Source organism: Eptesicus fuscus, chromosome 15 (genome assembly GCF_027574615.1).
Source record: "Eptesicus fuscus isolate TK198812 chromosome 15, DD_ASM_mEF_20220401, whole genome shotgun sequence".
NCBI lineage: Eukaryota > Metazoa > Chordata > Mammalia > Chiroptera > Vespertilionidae > Eptesicus > Eptesicus fuscus.
The window spans coordinates 56937944-56958863 of record NC_072487.1 but is presented as its reverse complement, the minus strand read 5'-3'; the positions used below and the strand labels follow the sequence as shown (position 1 = coordinate 56958863).

Sequence of the window (20920 nt, the reverse complement as noted above, 5' to 3'; positions counted from 1 at the left end):
TGCTTGCCGCCTGGTTTGGAATCGAGTGCACTGCATTTTTTATCAGTTGTACGCCACACTGTGACTACCATCGTTTGCCCTTTGAACCCTTATTTTTTTTAATGTTCAAAAAGCTGATATAGTAATCTAATAAGACCATCTAGGAACATACATAACAGACTAGGAGCATATCCTAACATCCTGCAAAGCAAATTACTGCAGATGTTTGTTTACTGCTTTATAAATGAATATTTAATTTAAATAGCACTTTATACTTACTGCTCCAATGCTTTTCCCTTCCTCCCTCCCCCGCCCAGCTCCTGTACCTAAATGCAGAGACAGGATGCCAATATATAGAATTTGCAGTTTTGCTTGTCAGCTTCTTGACTTTAACAGCTGAAGAGGTGATGGGGTTTTATAAAAGTTGACATTTTCTCCTTTTAGAGTTGCCTACTTTTATTGTATCCTCCTTCAAAATTCTTGAAGAGAAAGAGGCAGTATGTAGATAAATTCTGTTAAAGACCCATAGACGAAGTAGGTATGTGGGAAGGTACATCCAGCGATGGTTGTGAGTAAAGACAGTGGACAGAGGTGAGCTTCTGGAAGCCCATTGAGGGGAGAGGTGGTTCCAAGTTCCCAGGCTCAGGTAGAATTTGCAGGTAAGGGTGTTACCCACACACTGAGGAGTTGTGGAGAGTGTGGGAAGGTGCAGAAATACTGGGAAAGGGCTAACTTCAATCCCAGGTTTTAAAGGGCAGATACACACCCCGTCAGAGTCACGGACCAGTGAGCATGGTACCTGGGTGTGCAGGGTTTTGGAGCAGCTTCTAAGTATAGCGATTGTGTACTTGTTATCTCTTATTAATTGGATACTTACTAAATGTTTGTTACTACTTACTGGGTGGTAAATGCTAGCAGCCAGTATTATCAGCTCCTAAAGAACAAGATGACTCACGTGGAGAAGGACCAAGAGGCATCCTATCTGGATGTCACGATTCTTTTGAGGAGATTCCACTTGACAGTTTTGTAGGCGAGATAGAAGAATGAGAGGAGATGGTGATAGAGGTGGATGGATGCAGCTCCTGCCAGCTGAGCAGTGTGGACTCAATGCCAGCCTGGGAAGACTCGTGGGAGCAAAGTCTGGGTTGAGATCTCGCCAACAGCACAGGAGAGGCAGGGCCCCGACATCAGAGGACTCCCCGCCGTGAGGCCCAGCAACATGGAATGTGTGCTGGGGGCAGTCAGATGTGGGGGCCCCACTCCGGGCACTCTCAGGTTTTTCAGAAAGTAGTGGAACGGAGGGACAGGAGGGACGTTTGGCGGGGCCACTTCCCTGGGGCATTTATCTTTGCCTCAGCCACTCCTTGCGTGCAGGTGTTAGGAAGGGAACTTGAGGAGGGAGCCGGGCTTCCCTGGAAGTTTCCATTTCACTGGGGCACCGTACAGAGAGCTAGAGCGCAGTCCACAGAACCGTTCGTTTGGATGGTGGCTGTGCGTTAAATTGTAGAAGTTTGGAACTGGAAGGGATAGGAAATGACTTGTGGAAATGTGACTTATTGAAACAAGTCATTCTATGTTTTTATTTTATTGTTGGAGAAAGTAAGCCCTGAGAGGGCAGGTGACGGGTTGATGATCTCACAGTAATTCAGAGCGCGAGTTGGGCATGAACAACCCAGCTCTCTATGTACCAATCGCTCTAATACCGCACCCCCCCTCCCCGCCCCAATTCTCTACTTGTTTTGAAACATAAAGTGAATCTTGACATTGTCTACAGCTAATCAGCACATTGAGCATAAAACTGAGACCCCTTCCAGGCCTGTGTCATCTGGCTCCTGCCTCCTCCTCTGCCTCATAGCTCATCACGTTCCAGCCACACTGTCCTCCCGCTGCTCCTTCAACAGGAACCTCAGGGCCTTTGCACCTGCCCTTCCTGCTGCTTCTGCTTGTCACATTCTTTCCCTCCAAATCTCTCCCTGGCTCAGCCTTTATGTTCTGGCCAAAGTGTACCACCTCTTCGTGCAACTCCTTTCCTACCAGTCACGCTCCCTTTATTTTGCTACATGTTTTCCCATTTAAGATGGTATTTAATCATCACCTAACTCTTCGATGGGAACACAGACTCCATGAAGGCAGGGACTTTGTCGCGTTCACTCCAGACTCTCAAATACGCAGAAGAGTGTCTGGCACAGAGTTGATGCTCATTGAGTATTTTGGAGTGAACACGTGGGTGAGTGATTGAATGCTGGTGGATTGGATCGACTGGAGTTCCGTAGATGAGCATCTAAGCCCTCTTTGCATTCCATTGTTCATATCTGTGAAGTGAGCTCACAGCTTACAAGTCTTTGGAGGGAACAAATAATCAGATGGGGAGGGGTCGATGCATGTCTGCAGGTGTTATTGATGGATCCTGTGCCCCTGAGGCGACAGGAAACCCAGGCCCTCTGGGTGACCTGGCCTTGCTGTCCTCCCTGTGCAGAGACGTGCCCTGCTTGGTGGGAGAGGAGGAGTGGACCACGGCCCCCGTCCCCCAGACCATCACGGACCTCTTCCAGAACGGGAACTGGACGATGGAGAACCCCTCACCCACCTGCCAGTGCAGCAGCGAGAAAATCAAGAAGATGCTGCCCGTGTGTCCCCTGGGGGCCGGGGGGCTGCCTCCTCCCCAGGTGAGCCCCTCACCAGGTGTGACTGAGCAGGCAGGGGCGCAGGGCGGGCTGGGGAAGAAGGACGGGGTGACCTATCGGGAGGGCCTCTTTCTGTCTTGACCTTAGTTCTTGTCACAGGGCAAAACATGTGAGTTTTGAGGGGAGGAGGCTTGAACCACCTTGTTCCTATACTGAGTGAGCTTAGCCTGTTTCTTTATTTTGAAGAGACTTGTTTGCGTTAAAACCAGAACACAACACTCTGGACCGATGGGCTACGGGAGACACGCACGGTGCCCTCTCCCAGAGTGGGGGTGTCACAGGACAGGCCCCCCTTCCTCCCCGGCTCTGCCTTAGGGAGGCTGGGCCATCACTGTCTGAGGGTCTTGTTAAGTCTGACATTCTCAGAGTCTGAGCATGGGACGCAGTTGTGAGCCATTTTTTTTTTTTTTTTCTGAGAACAGTTTCAGGATGAGGCTTGCTTGTGAAAGCTGTCTGCTGCTTTATCAGCATCCAGGTTGCGGGTTCCGGTTGCGTCTTTCTAAATAATAGCTAATCTATTCATCCGTGGGACACCACTGAACAAAGAACTCACCAAGCATCGTCAGTGATGCTGCTTCCTAAAGACCTTTGTGACTGTGAAGAATAGATTGTACAGTCTGTGGTTTCCAGAATAATTTGTCCAGAATAATTTCCTGGGGAACTTTTTGGAGTGGCTTAAGGGTATGGCCTGAGTCAGGGGTAGAAGGAATCCGGCTTTGGTGGCTGGCTTGGGGTACCTGGGCATTGTGGGCAGGGCCTAGTGGTGTGTTTCTGAGGGACATGTGTCAATGTAGTCCTTGATTTGCTTTTGGTCTCAATTCTGGTCCATAAAAGCACATGTGCTTGGTTTTTCTGTAACAACAGAGAAAGCAGAACACGGAGGACATCCTTCAGAACCTGACGGGGAGAAACATCTCGGATTACCTGGTGAAGACATACGTGCAGATCATAGCCAAAAGGTCATTCTCTGCTAATCTCAGTCCTTGCTCTGTCATTACTGATCAGAGGAATTTAAGACCTAAAGATAGTTAGGCCGAGTAGTGGGGGAAACATCATATTTTTGCCTGATGTTGTCGTGGAAGCTTAGGATGCACTTTCAAAGTAGACAAGATGCGAAGTACTATGAGCATTCGGTTGTCAGCTTCAAGATTGAGTTTGCCTGGTTCCAGAATGAAAATAAATCTGGATTCAAATTCTAATTCTGCCACTTACCAACTAGCTGTTTGACGAACGGAAACCAGTTATCCTTTTAAATCCTCAGTTGGTGTGTCAAATGTGAAAGCAGTGCTGCTCTTATGAGTTTGTTGTGAGGACTAAATGAATGATAAATATAAATACCGCTCATGGTTGGGATGCATGGCAGCCTGGGCCGTGGAGTGGGGAAGAGCCATGGAGCTTCCTGGGGCCTCGCAGCCTAACGCTGACTACGTAGCTCAGGGGCGGGGAACCTTCTTTCTGCCAAGGGCCATTTGGATATTTATAACATCATTCACTCACCGGCCATACAAAATTATCCACTTAAAAATGAGCCTGTTATATTTGGTCAAACATTTAATTGACTCACTCCTTGGTAGTCAGTGCCTTGGTAGGGCCAGACCAAGTGATTCTGTGGGCCTCAGATGGCCCGCAGGCTGGATACTCCCCACCCTGATTTACCCGCTGCCGCTTCCCACCGGTTTGGTCAGCTGGGCCTCTCGGAGTTCTCAGTGGCTCTAAATGACAAGGGTGTGCTTGAATGACAGCTACTGTGAGTTTCCAACAAAGAGGCACAGCCTCTCCCTATGTCATCCCTAATTGATGCATGACTTTGAATTTTAGAAGTTTCTAGTTTGATCACACCTTTGTCTATAAATTAGTTTCTGAATTGGTTTAATCCAAGGCATGGTTTTCATATACATAAGATTTTAAGAATGGGAGGAAAAATGACATGCCGATTAGGGCTTCTTCCCATCGGCAAAAACTTACACCATCAGCTTGATCCTAGGATTATTTCCGTCCCTTTGTTGAGCCCTCAGGTAGATATTGACTCCTTCTGTGTCATCAGGAATAGGATCCGTGTTGCTCTGAACTGATTTGTGGTTTGTCTCTGGTTTCTGCAGCTTAAAGAACAAGATCTGGGTGAACGAGTTTAGGTGAGTTGACCTCTTCCCGTGCTTTCCCCGGACCTCCTGTCGGTCAGGAGGGTGGTTCTGATGCAGGAATCGTGGGCCCCGGGAAGTTGTTAGTTTTGGGATTGCGTTGCCCTCGGTGTTTCTGCTCAGCGCCAGCTGCCGCTGCAGAGGCGTGTGAACAACGGGCACACTGATCTCCTCGAGGAGGCGCAGAGGCTTTTTGGTGCGATTTAGCAGGAAGCACAATGTCGTGAGGGGAAAACCTCCGCTAGCTACACTTTGCCCCCAAACCAGAATCCCAGGGGTTCTCTTGGATGAAATAAGACGCATCAACACCATATATCCTCACTGTATTTCAACCCATCTGTCCCTCTGGGATTTGAAGGAACAGATGGGATCAGGGAAGAAAAGAAGGAAGAATCGTTGAAGTTCATTAACATCTTATGAAAAATGGGCAATTTTATGTGGCTGCCCCACAATGTGACTCTTTGACACTGCTTTCCACTTTTCCTCCTTGCCTTTTTCCTGAGGGCCAGGCCCCACAGAACTGTGAACAGAGCAGACGGGGCCCCTCCACTTGTCCTCATGCTAGGAACGAGCCCAGGCCTCTGGGCTCACTATGGCAAACCTCTGGACGCTCGGTCCGTGTCCTCACTCCTTGTCCTGACTTCCCGTCTGCTTGACTTTTTTTTATTAATTTATTTAAAAATATTTTAATATATTTGTATTGATTTCAGAGAGGAAGGGGGAGGGAGAGAGAGATAGAAACATTCATGATGAGAATCACTGACTCGTTGCCTTCTGCAGGCCCCCTCCTGGGGATTGAGCCACAACCCAGGCATGTGCCCTGACCAGGAATTGAACAGTGACCTCCTGATTTATGGGTCGATGCTCAACACTGAGCCACACCGGCTGGGCCCATCTGCTTGTCTTGAGACCCAAGTTCAGGCCTGAGCACCAGGGTGGGAGGAGCTGCTTCTGTCTCTAGTCAGGCCCAGACCCTTCCTACTTGGGCAGGAACCCTAAGGGTAAGGGAAGAGATTGCCGGAATCCACTAGAGGAGTCCAGTGGTAACTTCCTCTCGGTCTGACTTCGGTCCTGCTGTGAGGAAGCAGTTCGCCTGCGGGAAACATGTGGTGTCCGGGGTCCTGTGCCCTGCGCTGTCTGTGTTTTAACCTCAGGCTGTTCTTCCAGGTACGGCGGCTTTTCCCTGGGCGTCAGCAATTCTCACGCGCTTCCTCCAAGTCAAGAAGTTAACGATGCCATCAGGCAAATAAAGAAACACTTGAACCTGGCCAAGGTACGGTGTCCCTCCCAGGACATGTCAGAAAGGGGCCCAGAGCTGCTGGTACAGGGGAGCAGTTGGCAGGGGCATCGGATCACTGAGCACCTCATTGTGTAAGACTTGGGTACAAAGTCGTCCTGAGTAGTTAGCGTCTTGTGCCAGCCAGCACCGAGCTGGGTCTCAGTGACCAGTTAGGATCTGAAAGCACAGACCAAAGACAAATCCAGGTCTCTCCCAGTAACTTAAATTTATGAATTTAGCCAGTAGGTAAGCAAACTTCACATCAAACATACTTTTCCAAAGCGGTCACTGTTAAACAGGAAACGCATCCTTTTCTGTAAGTGTTCAGCAGGCGTTAGGACTCACTAAGCATTCACTTCATTTCTCTGTGCCTGGAGTTTCCCATTTTTAATTAAGAATTGAGGGGGTCAGATGATGGGGACGCTGGGATCACAGACGCAGGCTTAGTCCTCGAGTCTGTATCTCTGTTTTGAGGCCCAGACCCCACGAGGGTTGCCCTGGGCCCTAGGATGACGCCAGGGGAACATTTTGAAGACTCCCCACCCCTGAGTTAGAGACAGACGTGGGAGTCTTGGGACTTTGAGTCACAGGGCTTCCCGGTGGTTCCTTTGAGACCCGTGGCTCATGGCAACATCGGTGCTTTGGATTTCTGGCCACTCGTTGTTCGGTGGCTTCAGCTTTCCTTTTTTTTTTTTTTTTTTTTTAATATATTTTACTGATTTTTTACAGAGAGGAAGGGAGATGGATAGAGAGTTAGAAACATCGATGAGAGAGAAACATCAATCAGCTGCCTCCTGCACACCCCCTACTGGGGATGTGCCCGCAACCAAGGTACATGCCCTTGACTGGAATCGAACCTGGGACCCCCCCAGTCCGCAGGCTGACGCTCTATCCACTGAGCCAAACCGGTTTCGGCTCAGCTTTTCTTTTAATGAACAAGGTAGTCATGGTGGCCGTATTAAGGTTGTCCTGCTGCTCCCGCGAGCCGTCTGAGCTGAGGCAGGTTCTGTCGTCCACAGGACAGCTCTTCGGAACGATTTCTCAGCAGCTTGGGAAGGTTCATGACAGGACTGGACACGAAAAACAACGTCAAGGTAAAGCCCTTTGTTCCAGTAGCTTCTTGATGCACAGTAACCCTCTGTTCAGCTCCTGAGCGCACTGATGGGGTAGGCACGGCAGAGAGAGCAGTCTAGTAGCCTCACCAGCGAGGACGTGCAATGCAGTGATTCAGAGAGTTTGCTTTGCCCCTGGACACAGCAGGCGGACCATTGTGACCTTGACCAGATTACTTGACCTCTCTAAGCCTCAGTTTCCTAACCTCTCCCATGGAGACAGTACTCAGGCTCTCTCAAAGCCGTGATGAAAATTAAATGAGTTAAACATAGAGGGTAATCGGCACCGTGCCTGGCCACACGGTCAGTGCTTGGTACACCTGGTTGCCCTTACCGCTTTGCCACATTCTCTGACCATAATGTTTTGTCTCTGCATGACTGGGATTTCTGAAATTTACAGACGTGTGTGTGTGTGTGTGTGTGTGTGTGTGTGTGTGTGCGCGCGCGCGCACCCACCTCCAAGAACAGGGTTTGGGAGCATTACCTTGTACCTCTGTGTTTTATTTCAGGTGTGGTTCAATAACAAGGGGTGGCATGCCATCAGCTCTTTCTTGAATGTCATCAACAACGCCATTCTGCGGGCCAACCTGCAGAAGGGGGCGAACCCCAGCCAGTACGGGATCACGGCTTTCAACCACCCCCTGAACCTCACCAAGCAGCAGCTCTCGGAAGTGGCTCTGTAAGTAGCTACGTCTCCATGGACCTGGTCGGGGCAGGAGAGGGTGTTGGGGGTAATGGTGGAATGGAGGAAGGAACCCTGATGCTGGTTGTGTATAACAGCTGGGGAAACACTTACATTAGGGTATGTCTGGGTTGGTCCAGGGTCTAGACAGAATATGATCAGTTTAGGAATTGGCTGGCAGGGATTAAAGTGCCAAAGATAGATAAATTACTCATATGTGTAAAAACCGTTACGTCTAGTGGATTCATGTAAGTTGTTAATAACACCCCCCAAATATTTTAACTTGCTATCAATACAGTGTTTAATAAAAAAAACAGAAGCCCGCCATCAACTGTCTTTCGCTGGTTTTAAACTTGGTGAAATGTACTTTTATCAGCTTGTGTTTTTAATTCCTGAATTGTGTGTATGTGTGCGAGGTTAAGCCAGTACACACTAGGCAAAGTGTATAGAGCCTTTGGAATTGTGGAGATCTGAGTTTGAATCTGGTTTCTAAACTTTCTAGATGTATGGTGTTAAACAAGGCAGTTCATGTAAGTTGCCAAGTTTAGCATTTGGTTTATATTCAACACATGTTGGGTCCCTTTCCGGTATAAGGGGCATGGCACAGTTATTATTTTTGCTTAACTTGTATAAAATATCAATATATGTCATTGGAATCTTTATACCAAGCTTATATAACATTTATATGTATAATTTATATTAAACCCTGTTTATTGAGCTTATAAGACTGCTCTTCTTCTAAGCATCTGATAGATGTGTTAGACTGATAGGCCACACACTGGTGTTTTCAAATTTATTTACAGCCAGAAATGAAGTTATTTGAATGGTTTCACACTAACATTTCTGCTTTATTTAATTTTCAATCTACACTTGTCCTTTGTGAGTAAAAATTCACAACTTAATTGCTCTTATAAGGACATTAGGCCACTCTGACTCCCATTAATAGTTCATTATGACACTGGCTCTTTGTAACCTCAGTGCAATCAGTCTTGCATTGGAATTGTCAGGTTAGGGGGGTTTTTGCTTTGTTTTATTCTTTTTTACTTGAAAATAATAATCATTAGCCCTGAAAAAAATAAATATTTGGTGAGCAGGTTATTTTTTCCCTGGGCTATGCTCAGATATTTGTGTGCGTGCGTGCGTGCATGCGTGTGTGTGTGTCCGTGTCTGTGTGTCCTCCTGATGGAGTCTTCAGTTGCATCAGTGTCCCCTCATGTCTTCACTGCCTCTTTCTCAGGATGACCACATCGGTGGATGTCCTCGTGTCCATCTGTGTTATCTTCGCCATGTCCTTCGTCCCAGCCAGCTTTGTCGTGTTCCTGATCCAGGAGCGGGTCAGCAAGGCGAAGCACCTGCAGTTCATCAGCGGGGTGAAGCCCGTCATCTACTGGCTCTCCAATTTTGTCTGGGACATGGTAAGGGCGCCGCCGTGCTGCCGTGCGTAAATCTCCGGCGGGGCCACGCGTGGATGACAGCCTCTGGCTCTCGTTACGGTGTCCTTGCTCATCTGAAGATGAATGAGAAAGAAAATGACAGAGGCATTGTAATTAAGTGCAGTGTACTTAAGGAGCATTAAGTACAGCGCCCATCCCACACCCGAGAGGAAATCTGTCCACTCTGACGGCAGTTAGTATCACCACCACCTAATCCCTAATGCAAAACTTTTCAAAGAGACATGGACGGGGAAGCCAGTCCAAACTCCAGTGCCTGTACCTTGTCTGATAGGTACAGGGTGTTCTTTGAGAGTCAGGGTGTTCTTTGTCTTACTAGGAAATCTGTCATCTGAAAACTCGACACATTTTACCTGAAGCTTATCCACCTATTGCAAATACGTTTTCACGCCAGCTACAATGCATTGCTTTTGTTCAGACCAATATGGAGAACTTCAAATAATTCCAAAGTTACACTTCTCGGAAAGCGGAGTTGAAATATATCTCCCTCTGAGTTCCATTAATTGTAGGCCATACAGAGCACACGTGATGCTTCTCCCACCAGATAGCCCCTCAGATAAGTGAAGACAACTTTCACTGAACCTAAGTCTTCCCCGGATAAGACGATCTCTGAGGACTCATTGTGTAGTCTCTAAAGCACAGAACCCGTGTGAGTGATGATGAGGAGCAAGCCTCTCGGACGTGCCATTCTTTGGATTTCACTGCCTTTGTGTGGCCATGCTCCCTATTGTTAATGTCCCTTTTGAAAAGTAAAACCCAGAATTAGCCTTGTGTTCAGGCTGCGGTCTGAGTGGCTATGAGCCTAGAGGGAGTTGATCTGTATCCCTGACTTTATTAACACAGCCCAAGGGCATCCCGTTTTGGAAGTAGCCCTGTCTCTTGGCGGCCGTTGGGTAGTGAACTGAAATCTCTAGTTGACAGGTATTATTAAATGGGCCTCTTTCTCTCTATACCAATGCAGTTGACATTTTTGAGCCCAAACTTTATGTTGATCGCTGTTCAACTGCATTTTGTTTAGTGTCCATTTGCTTTTATCTTGACCCAGTCATTACTTTATTCAGTCAACACATTCCGAGTGCTCGCTGCGTGCCTGACTCCACCGCACACAGGAGCTTCCGAGATGAAAGACCAAGTCCCGAGCTCAGGAATGTCACTCACCTTCCTGTGTGTCATCTGTCCCTCCCCTGCTTTCGAGCCTCTGAAGTTTGCTCTAATCATGTCTTCATCTAAGTTGTTGGTAAACACATTGAGTAGAATGAGACTGAAGCAGAGCCCTGTGGTCTGAAGCTGCAAATTCTTACATCTGACAAGCCTGCCCTCACATCCCTCCCTGTGCTCTGTTCTGCCGGCTGTGAATTCTCACAATGGTCTCGTGGTCAGGTCTTTATTTGTGCATTTAAAAATTATTATTATTTTTTTAGAGAACTTTTATCAGAGTTTATTTGTGTCAAACTGACACGACATAGGCTGGGAAGCCAGATCTCAGGTGCTCCCTGTTTGTGCATTTTAATTCTCGGTACTCTGTCAGGACAGACTCTTAAGTTTATTCTCAGTGTGATGAAGCAGTTCTGACATTCACATTATGAGCACTTACTTCATAAATAGATTATATGTGAGATTGAACTTGGGCAGACTGTAACATGGCATTAATGATGAAACCGACACAGTCATCTTTGGGAAGAGTAATGGAAGCGTATTCGCTGCCTGGGAAATTGAAATCACTCTGACCGGGGATCCATTGTTCAGTAAGTTTACTGAGCGTGACACCTTGGCTCAGCTCTTGGAAAGACAGCCAGGGCATTCAGTTTATAAAATCAGCCAAGCGTAAAATGCTTGTCAAAATGTATTGTTCAGTGTATTGATTAGTAGTTTATGCGGCTTTATTAATTCAGAGTTATTCTCCAGTATGTCCACTGCCCTTTCTTGTCCGACGCTAGTGAAGACGTGGGATGTGCTGTATCTTTGACGTAGGGGCGAACTCGATTTCCTTGTTTCACTTTCAGTGCAACTATGTGGTCCCTGCCACGCTGGTCATCATCATCTTCATCTGCTTCCAGCAGAAGTCCTACGTGTCCTCCACCAACCTGCCCGTGCTAGCCCTCCTGCTCCTGCTGTATGGGTAAGGTGCCCCTGGGTGGGTGGCAGCCGTGGGTGAGGCACACGGTGCCCAATGTCAGAGGGAAGGCGGGGGGACACGCAGTGGACATTTGTCTTTGTGCCTCCCCAGGTGGTCGATCACACCGCTCATGTACCCCGCCTCCTTCGTGTTCAAGATCCCCAGCACCGCCTACGTGGTCCTCACCAGCGTGAACCTCTTCATCGGCATCAACGGCAGCGTGGCCACCTTCGTGCTGGAGCTCTTCACCGACAACGTGAGTTCTGCAGGGAGAGCCGCTGCGCTGGGCTGAGCATCTCCGGGAGCGGGGGACAGTGTTTGATCATGATCCCACTCCACGCGTCTGTGGTTTCACACCACCCACCGCTCTGTCCTGTATCCGGTTCTCTCTTCCTCGGCTTCCTTTTCCTTATAGCTCTCTCATCAAACCTTTCCGTTTCCTTCGACAAGTTCTTTTATACTCCTTTCTGCCTACATGTTGCTTTTCCGATCCTTTTTCACCTTCCGTCTTTGCTTTCCACTTCCGGTGCCGTCTCTGGCTGGCACCATTCCTTCCGGAGGCTCTTACCAGCATCTCTTGGTGCTGTATGTTGTTCTCTCTCAATTCTGTGCCTTTCGCCCTGAAGGTTCCCTGGAACTCTAGCCTTGCCTTCTCACTTGCCTGGTGCAGAGCTCCATCTTCATAATTTACAGATACCCCAGGCTCGACATGTCCTGGTTATCTTTCCCCCTAGAACCTACTGCTTCTCTGCCTTTCCTGTCACACTGGATGGCGGTGCCATCCACCCAGTCCCCCGAGCTGGTGACATTTGAGTCATCTTGCGTGCTTTGCTTTTGTTTATTTCCCACGTTCGACTGGTCACCTTGTCAGTTCTTCCAGTTACAGATCCCGTAAACAAGGGTCCCTCTCCATTCCTGTCGTCGCCTTGGTCCCAACACCTGAACTTGGCCCTTAGGACCTTCCAGAGGTGCATCCTCTTCCCCAAGAGGCTGCAATCTCAGCCGAGTTGCTCCTTCAACCCGCCGCACTCCTGTGGGCCTGGCTTAAAATCCCTTCCTCTGTCCCAGGGGCCCCTAGTGTCTGGCTGACCCTTCCTGCTTGAGGTCCGATGCGGGCCTTTCTTTCCCTTCCCTATGGGAGGTGCTCTCTCTGCCCTGTGCTCCCAGGGCCCTCAGTTCATGCTCCATACAACACATACCCAACTGTGCAGTAATTTCCTGTTTCCTGTCACTCTTCCTCAGAACAAAGACTATTTCTTATTGACCTTGGCCTCACCTGTGTCCTAGCACGTGTAGCCAGCACATAGCAACTTACTCAGTTGTTTGATAGCTGGCTAGTGCTGGCTTGATGTGTTCAAGAAGCATTGTTCAAATGACCACAAAATCCTGGAACTGAACTATTGACCCAGACATGAGCAGTTTGCTTTTAAAATGCTAAGCAAATGTTTTGGTGGATTTGCTTCTGATTAAACATAACCGTGTTTCCCAACTTGGCTCATATTTCTCCATACTCATAGGATCATTCCAAATTTTCTCGCGAGCAAAGGTTTTATTAAGCTGCATATCATCAGCTATGGTGGCTGCTGCTGCTTACCGGGATCTGAAATCAAAGGCTCACCTTGACCTCAGGGAACCGGATGTCTTCTCTACGCCCATACCTCTGACCTGGATACGTTTTTAGCTTAAACCACCAATGACATTCAGTCTCCCTCTGTCTTATTTTTTTTAGAAGCTGAATAACATCAATGATATCCTGAAGTCTGTGTTCTTGATCTTCCCGCACTTCTGCCTGGGACGGGGGCTCATTGACATGGTGAAAAACCAGGCCATGGCTGATGCCCTGGAAAGGTTCGGTGAGTGCCAGCAGTAGTCGGAGGGCGTTGTACTAGAGGTGGCAGAGTGCACGGGCCTTGCGACTCTGGCCTTTGTTTCAAGAACGAGGCTGGTGGCTGGGCACAGGACTCCCCCCGACTGACAGGGCTGGGCACAGCTGGTTGTGGGATGGGTCTTATGACAGGACCATTTGTGCCTGAGAGAAGTGAGAGGGCTATTTAGGAGGTAGGGAGAAAACTGACTTTAGCTTGAATCCAGTGCCTAATACCACTGGTTGGAATTGTCAAAGTCACTGCAAAAGTCAAATCAAAGCCTTGAGAATGTGGTACACAGGCAGCGAATCCCAAGGAAAGATGCAAACTCGGGCTCATTAGGACAAGCATGGGTCTGGGGCTGTGGCCGTACATTATCTTTCACATAGTCTATACAAAGGGAATTACTGCAGCTCTTTCTACCTTAATGGTCTTTAGAAGTATTTGCCCTGTGGCCACATTACTATTCTTTATCCGCAGGCTCATGTCAGTTAGATGGGTCATGTTATTTAAGGGACTTAGGACAGAGACTTTTTTTTTTCCAATTTGGAGGTACAAAGGAGATGTATAAGGAAGTTGAAGGAATATTTATATAAAACTAGGTGATTTGATTGAGTCACTAGGTTACATTACATGCTACTGAGAGGGGCATCTTTGTAAAGTGCTCTCTAATCTTTCTTTGGGGAACTTATAATCTGTTAAAATACTGACAGTAAAAATGACCCTGGATTGTTGCCTTTTTACAAAGGATTTTGGCATCTCATTAAAAAAAAGACATTACATATCTTAGATGATGCTACAGATCTAATACACGTTTTGCTCTGAAACTCTGATCGGTACTGAATCGCAGTATGTTTCCCCCAAACTTCCCCTAAATCTGGCTTGGACAGTGGTCACTCCCTTATATATTTTCTCCTTGTCATGGGGGATACCCATTGGTGTTCCGGGAAGAGGGGTGAATTTGAGGAAGGGCCGTGGTCTCTGGTGCTTCCATTCTGACTGGGTCTCTGCATTGTGTCTACCAGGGGAGAACCGCTTCGTCTCGCCACTCTCGTGGGACTTGGTGGGACGAAACCTCTTCGCCATGGCCGTGGAGGGGGCGGTGTTCTTCCTCATCACTGTTCTGATCCAGTACAGATTCTTCATCCGGCCCAGGTGAGCTTTTTCTCAGAACTCTTGGAGCCCCCGTTTGAGGGTCACAGAGAAGAAGCACCGGGAAATACTTGTCAATGGCGTTTAGATTGAATTGAACTCAGAGCAGATGATCAAACTGTGTTCCTGAAGTGGACATCCCCGGGCCCCAGCACTGCCAGTCCTGGGAACTGGAGAGTAGATCTTATAGGACTGCTTTAGAAATGATCTTTCTCTGGAAAAATCGCTGGAAAGGTTGACTTTTCTTAACTCTCCCCCCTAAGACCTGTGAACGCAAAGCTTCCTCCTCTGAATGACGAGGACGAAGACGTCAGGCGGGAAAGGCAGAGGATTCTCGACGGGGGAGGCCAGAATGACATCTTGGAAATCAAGGAGCTGACTAAGGTGAGGCAGTGAACACAGGCCGTGACAGCTTGTCTGTAACTGCTTCGGCTTTAACGTGGGGAACTAGCTTCTAGGTGACGCGCTTAGTAAAAGGAGCCTGCTTCTCAAAATGCGCATCTATACCCAGCTTCTGTCAACTTAACTTTATTTAAAACACACCATGGGGACTTCTGCATTAGAGAATACCTTTGTAATGCGCATTCTCATTCTTGAGTATATTTATTTTTCACGCTTATTCGTGTATTAATTACTAAAACATACTAATGTTGTATACCTAGTCAAAGCTAAGTAGGGAGACTGAATGGTTGATTTGAATGTCATGGTCCACAAAGCTGTTCTGTCTCCATTGCTTAGGAGGGAAGGTCTGTTTCACCCTCTCTAGGTGCTAGAGTCCCCAAAGTCCACTTTTTTTGTATTATGTACAATATTTGCAATGTTGCGATTACAGATTTTTTTTACCCTGTAGAATTTAATTAAAAAAACATATATAATTTCTTTGTATATTAAGTAAATGAAGTATTATGTAGACCAGGCATCCTCAAACCACGGCCCGTGGGCCACATGCGGGTGTTTTTGCCGTTTTGTTTTTTTACTTCAAAATAAGATATGTGCAGTGTGCATAGGAATTTGTTCATAGTTTTTTTTTAAACTATAGTCCAGCCCTCCAACGGTCTGAGGGACAGTGAACTGGCCCCCTGTTTAAAAAGTTTGAGGACCCCTGATGTAGACACTAATGACCAATATGTTTTGTAAAATATTAGATTGAAAATAAAAAGAAATTCACTCGTATTTTGAGCTTTAGAGTCATTCAGAAGCCAGTTGCCACAGAGACAGACCAAAGACCAAGGCTCTTAGCACATCTTATATGTGACTTAGTCTCGTCGATGAGTTTATCCTGTGATGTGCCGTTCCCTCTTCCATAGCCTCCTGGGATCGCCATGAGTCACTGTGGCTCATGACCTTTTGCATTTTGTTTGCAGGTATATAGAAGGAAGAGGAAGCCTGCTGTGGACAGGATTTGTGTTGGCATTCCTCCTGGAGAGGTACAGGCACTTTCTCTACATTGTATTTGTCCGTTAATTCAGACAGCCTCTACCCAATCCAACGATAATGTTTGTAAGGGGTCAGAGTGGCTTTTAAAGGCTCCTTCTCACTTTGTGTCTCTGTGAAGCAATCAGTCATTGAGGGGATGAGGACCCCATATGTCAAAAGAGAATGATTTTGGATAATCTCAGGCAGTGTAAGAAAAACATGCACGCCCAGCATGTGATTTTGTGATCTGTTCAAGATGATGATGAAACTCAAATAGATTTTTTTGGAAATTATATTTTGTTTGTTTCATTCATGTTTGTGTTCTTTTATGCCCTTTAGCTAGATTAGTGAAATTTGACTAGTTGGCTTTCATTACTGTTTTTCACTCAGTAACTTTGGCCTCAACTTAAGGACTCAGATTATATTACAGAATACGCCCACACTTACTAGTAAAATGATCCCGTCATAAAATACCTGTTTAAGTGACCATGTGATTTCTCAAGACAAAGAAAATATTGGACTCTTCATTGATACTTGAGAATGGTGGGGTCATGCTCTATAAAAGCTAAGCTGAGGTGACCGTACTTTGTAATGGTCACTTAGATTCAGAGTTTCCGTAATTTGTTACACAGTTTACCTAATCTTTTCCAGTGCTTCGGGCTCCTGGGAGTTAATGGGGCTGGGAAGACGTCAACTTTCAAGATGTTAACTGGAGACAGCACTGTTACCAGAGGAGACGCTTTCCTTAACAAAAATAGGTGAGGAACGAACGGGTCTGCGTTTTGCTACGAGGACTTTTATTACTTATTTAAGTACGTCCTATGTGTGTTTCTATGGTCACAACAGTACTATATAGATAGTTTATGAAAATGGTGGAATACAGTCAAGTGTAAAGAAGAAACGCAGAATCATGCCTAATCCCAGTCCCTGGAGATAACCCCTCTGTCTCTCCTTTCCGTCTCATTGTTTTTTTAACAGCTTTATTCAGGTGCAATTTACATATCATACCACTTAGTTGTTTTAAGAGCACAACGCATGATTTTTAGTAAATTTACAGAGTTTTGCAACCATCACCACAATCCACGCTTAGAACATGCCCATCACCCCAAATCTATTTTTTATATACATATAAATAGACTATAAACTTGAACCATACTGTATCTAGAGTTTTAAAGTTAGTTTTCATTGTTAATGAGTATATTATAACTACTTCCCAAAGGGTTACCTATTCTAAGATGTAGAATTTTATTTACTGGATTTCTTATTGTTGGACATTTATTAGTTTCTGCTTTTCCCTCTGTAAGTATGTCCTTGTACTCGTCTGTGGTGGTTTCCTCGGGGAAAAATCCTACCAGGCAAAAGGGTATGCACTTGCCCTCGCTAACAGTTGTCTCAGTTTTGGGGGCCGCCGACAGGCTGTCACCTGAGAATGTGCCGGTCACTGGGCAGTCTGATCAGTGGGAGTGCAGCTCCACGTCAGAAGCCCGGAGACCGTGTCACCTGGAGGACTCGAGACCCGTGGGGCGCCTCTAGGCTTTTCAGTTGGTACAGGGCAGTGCCTTTGGACCTTTTCCGACCATGCCCCACGCGAGCAAATACATCTTACACCTAAACCCAGTAAATCCAAAGGCATAAACAAGCACAGAATAAAGGTTCATAAAACAATACCTCCTGTTACTACTTATAGTACACTCTGATAATTCTTACTCTTCTCTCTACCATGTCATTAAAAAATACTGGTTGTGACCCAATCAGTTTATTTCTCAAGCGACTAATGGGCGATGACTCACAAGTTGAAAAATAATGGACGGGGGCTACTGGCCAATAAAATTGAGGGGAAAAGAAAGAACTTAATGTACTTGTGGCCCTCCTCCTCTGTCTCTGCGCGGTTTTTCTGTAGCCGTGTGAAGGATGTCTAAAGAGAACAGAATTCTAGAATAGCAGCCGTAAGGTGGCACACCTGCTCCCCCAGGCGTGTTCCTAGCACCGGGCTCCTGGGGCGGATAACAGTGGAGGGGATAAGTGGCCACACGAAGGTCGATCGCAGGGACTGGTTGGAAGAGCTGGCTTGGGCAGTGTAGCCGTGAGCGCCAGGGAGTGTCATGGGCACCTCAGTCATAGTCCTGAAAAAGGGTGGATCTGGGAGTCCTAATTAGACGTGCAGAGAGGAATGGATGCTGCCGAAAGGGCACGCTCAAGGGCTGCCCGGGGGCTGAAGTGCAGCTATCAGATTGGGTGTGGACACTGAGCTTCTCCCACGTCACGGGTTCTTAACGCGATCCTGGCTTTATAGTGCCTCACCGCCGACCCTCCGATATATGTCAGGTTGTGTCTGCAGGTGTATTTTTTCCTGTCGCCTTACAAACCAGGAGGGTGCCTTGGTGGGATATTGAGCAGGGCCAACGGGTTGGAACATGCTGTGGCCGTGTCATGTATGGGGCAGCAGAGTGCGGAGGGAGGTCACACCCGGAGCTGCTGGGACTCCTCTGGATCTGAATGAAGGAGACTTTGGAGAAACAAAGCACTTGGTACAAAGGACTGGACCACAGAGTCAAGTCTGGGATGGAAGTTCGTGTGACTAGGTTATTGGTCATACACTTGGCACTGTGGTTGGAATGGATTCAGGAATTCTAAAATGGGACCGAGCCTACAGATTGTTGGGGGAGCCAGGTGCAAGGACTGGGCGGGATGGAGGCAGGAACCCTGACTGCCAGGAGGGGCTGGCATCCTGGGGGCAGAAAGGCTGTTCCTACAGCAGGTGTGCTCACTGGTATTTTTGCCACACACATGCGTACTCTATAGGCAGGATCGTCTGACCAGCGTATCTCCAAATGCCCCAAGCCTGACCAGTTTTGTTTTCCTTTGCAGTATCTTATCAAACATCCACGAAGTACATCAAAACATGGGCTACTGCCCGCAGTTCGATGCCATCACGGAGCTGATGACTGGGAGAGAGCACGTGGAGTTCTTTGCCCTCTTGAGGGGAGTCCCAGAGAAGGAAGTTGGCAAGGTACCGTGGGCAGCAGCAAGCTAGCCTGCCTCAGCTGGCATCCTGGCAATATACCGTGTGGTTTGACTCACACATGACCCTCGGCTTCATGCTGTCTTTCTTCCTGGACACAGTGGTGGGGAGTGCTGGCTCTTTGCCCCTGCCTTCAGGGTGGGAGTCTGTGGTGGCGGGGGTGGGTGGGGTGAAGGTGGGGACCGGGGGTGGGGAGCTGTGGGCAGGCCCATGCTGCAGGGCCACGGAGGAAGTGCCCTTCTCCCTGTCTTAGGCTCTGTGGCTCTTGCCAGGTCATGATGACAGAATCTGGTCTTACTCAGGGCAGTGGGAGCAAACATGGTCAAGTTACCAAACCAGACAGATGTCAAGGAGCTTTTTATTGCTCTAGGTCGGCGAGTGGGCGATTCGGAAGCTGGGCCTGGTGAAGTACGGAGAAAAGTATGCTGGCAACTACAGTGGCGGCAACAAGCGCAAGCTCTCCACAGCCATGGCTCTGATCGGCGGGCCTCCTGTGGTGTTCCTGGTGAGTGGGACTCAGTGAAAACTGTTCTGGCCCGAATGGAAACGTCACTTTTCTAAACCCCGTTATGTCCAGGGATGTTGCCTGACCGGCTCGCCAGTGACAAGCTCCCCTCCCCCGACCAGGAACAGCAGAGCGGCCTCAGGGAAGCAGAGGGGGGCCGTTGTTCCTCTCCTTGACAGGCCCGGGGTGGCTCTGCCAGGCCCTCCTATGCTCCCCAAGAGAGAGGCTCCAGGGCCTGTTTCTCTGGCACGGACAGTCCTGACAAGTGTGGCTGGGGCTGCCTGTGTGATTTGACTTTTCGCTGGAACATTTTTTTTTTTTTTTTTTTTACCGACTATGTGTTTATCCCCTAAGAATGGAGTGTGTGGGCACAGCTTCAGGTCCCCCAACTAGCACCTGAGCCTTCATTCCCCACATGCAGATACATGGGAAACAGGAGACTAGACGGGACAGTGGTCCTGGACCCTTTATCTTCTACGGAGAAGAGCATTGAAGTTATTGCAGGAAGAGGCCTGGGGTTGAGGCTTTAATGTTATCCAGGCATTTGGACCTGAAATTTGTTTCTCGACGACTAGCAAGTACAATAACACGGGGTGAGCTGGAGTGAACTAGAAGAAAAAGAGGAGAGAAGGAATTTTATTTGCCAAAACCTTATACTGACTTCAGTAGAGATTTTAGACAAAAGGAATTTTTAGTATATATTTGTCAGTCACAAAAAGATGATGGAAACTAAATGGCCCTTTCCTGAAAGGTGATGGAAACTAAATGGCTCTTTCCTCCCATTTCTGTCTATTTGGAGAAATTTAATTTCATAACAACTTAAGCGGAGCCCTGGCCAGTCTGGCTCAGTTGGTTGTGCATTGTCCTGTGCACCAAAAGGTTGCACAGCATGATGCCTGGTCAGGGCACGTGCCCAGGTTGCAGCGGGATCCCCTGTGAGACGCGTGCAGGAGGCAGCAGATTGAGGTTTCCACTCTCATGTCCATGTTTCTCTCTCTCTCTCCCTCTCTTCCTTCTTCTCGCTCTAAAAAAATAATCTTAAAGATAAATTTAGGTGGAGCTTCCTGCTTCAGGGAGACATTTATAAAAACGACCTGGTTCTGGTATGTGAGGTCTGGTTCTTGGGCCTATCCATAAGTAACTGGCATCGTTGAGTTAAAATTTAGGCTATTTCAGAGATGCTTCTGCATCTAACACCAAATCTGTCCTCGATGTTTATTTGTCAGCAAATAACAGGATTCATTTTATTCTAATTACAGGACGAACCGACCACAGGCATGGACCCCAAGGCCCGGCGGTTCCTGTGGAACTGTGCCCTGAGCATCATCAAGGAGGGGAGATCGGTAGTGCTCACCTCTCACAGGTCCGTAGCGCAGGCCTGGCCTGGCTTCTCCATTGTGTGCTTTTAAAAATTCCAATTGATATAAATGACCACCGTATAAAACTTAGAAAATACAGAAAGGCAAAGACAAAAACAATTATGGATAGAATTGCATCACTTGTAGATAACTGTTAGTAT

General features: G+C 47.5%; 1 protein-coding gene across 1 annotated transcript in view; it reads left to right on the top strand.

The window, feature by feature from the left end:
- The window catches only part of ABCA1 (ATP binding cassette subfamily A member 1), a 112039-nt gene that overhangs the window by 87794 nt on the left and 3325 nt on the right, over positions 1-20920 (top strand). Inside the window, exons 31-47 of the mRNA XM_008141836.3 lie at positions 2456-2645; positions 3528-3622; positions 4763-4795; positions 5969-6074; positions 7100-7174; positions 7702-7871; positions 9112-9289; positions 11329-11444; positions 11553-11697; positions 13171-13294; positions 14332-14461; positions 14722-14842; positions 15823-15885; positions 16526-16632; positions 18743-18884; positions 19267-19401; positions 20661-20764. Of these exons, the coding sequence (XP_008140058.2) occupies positions 2456-2645; positions 3528-3622; positions 4763-4795; positions 5969-6074; positions 7100-7174; positions 7702-7871; positions 9112-9289; positions 11329-11444; positions 11553-11697; positions 13171-13294; positions 14332-14461; positions 14722-14842; positions 15823-15885; positions 16526-16632; positions 18743-18884; positions 19267-19401; positions 20661-20764 (2034 nt within the window). The remainder of the gene's footprint in view (positions 1-2455; positions 2646-3527; positions 3623-4762; positions 4796-5968; positions 6075-7099; positions 7175-7701; positions 7872-9111; positions 9290-11328; positions 11445-11552; positions 11698-13170; positions 13295-14331; positions 14462-14721; positions 14843-15822; positions 15886-16525; positions 16633-18742; positions 18885-19266; positions 19402-20660; positions 20765-20920) is intronic.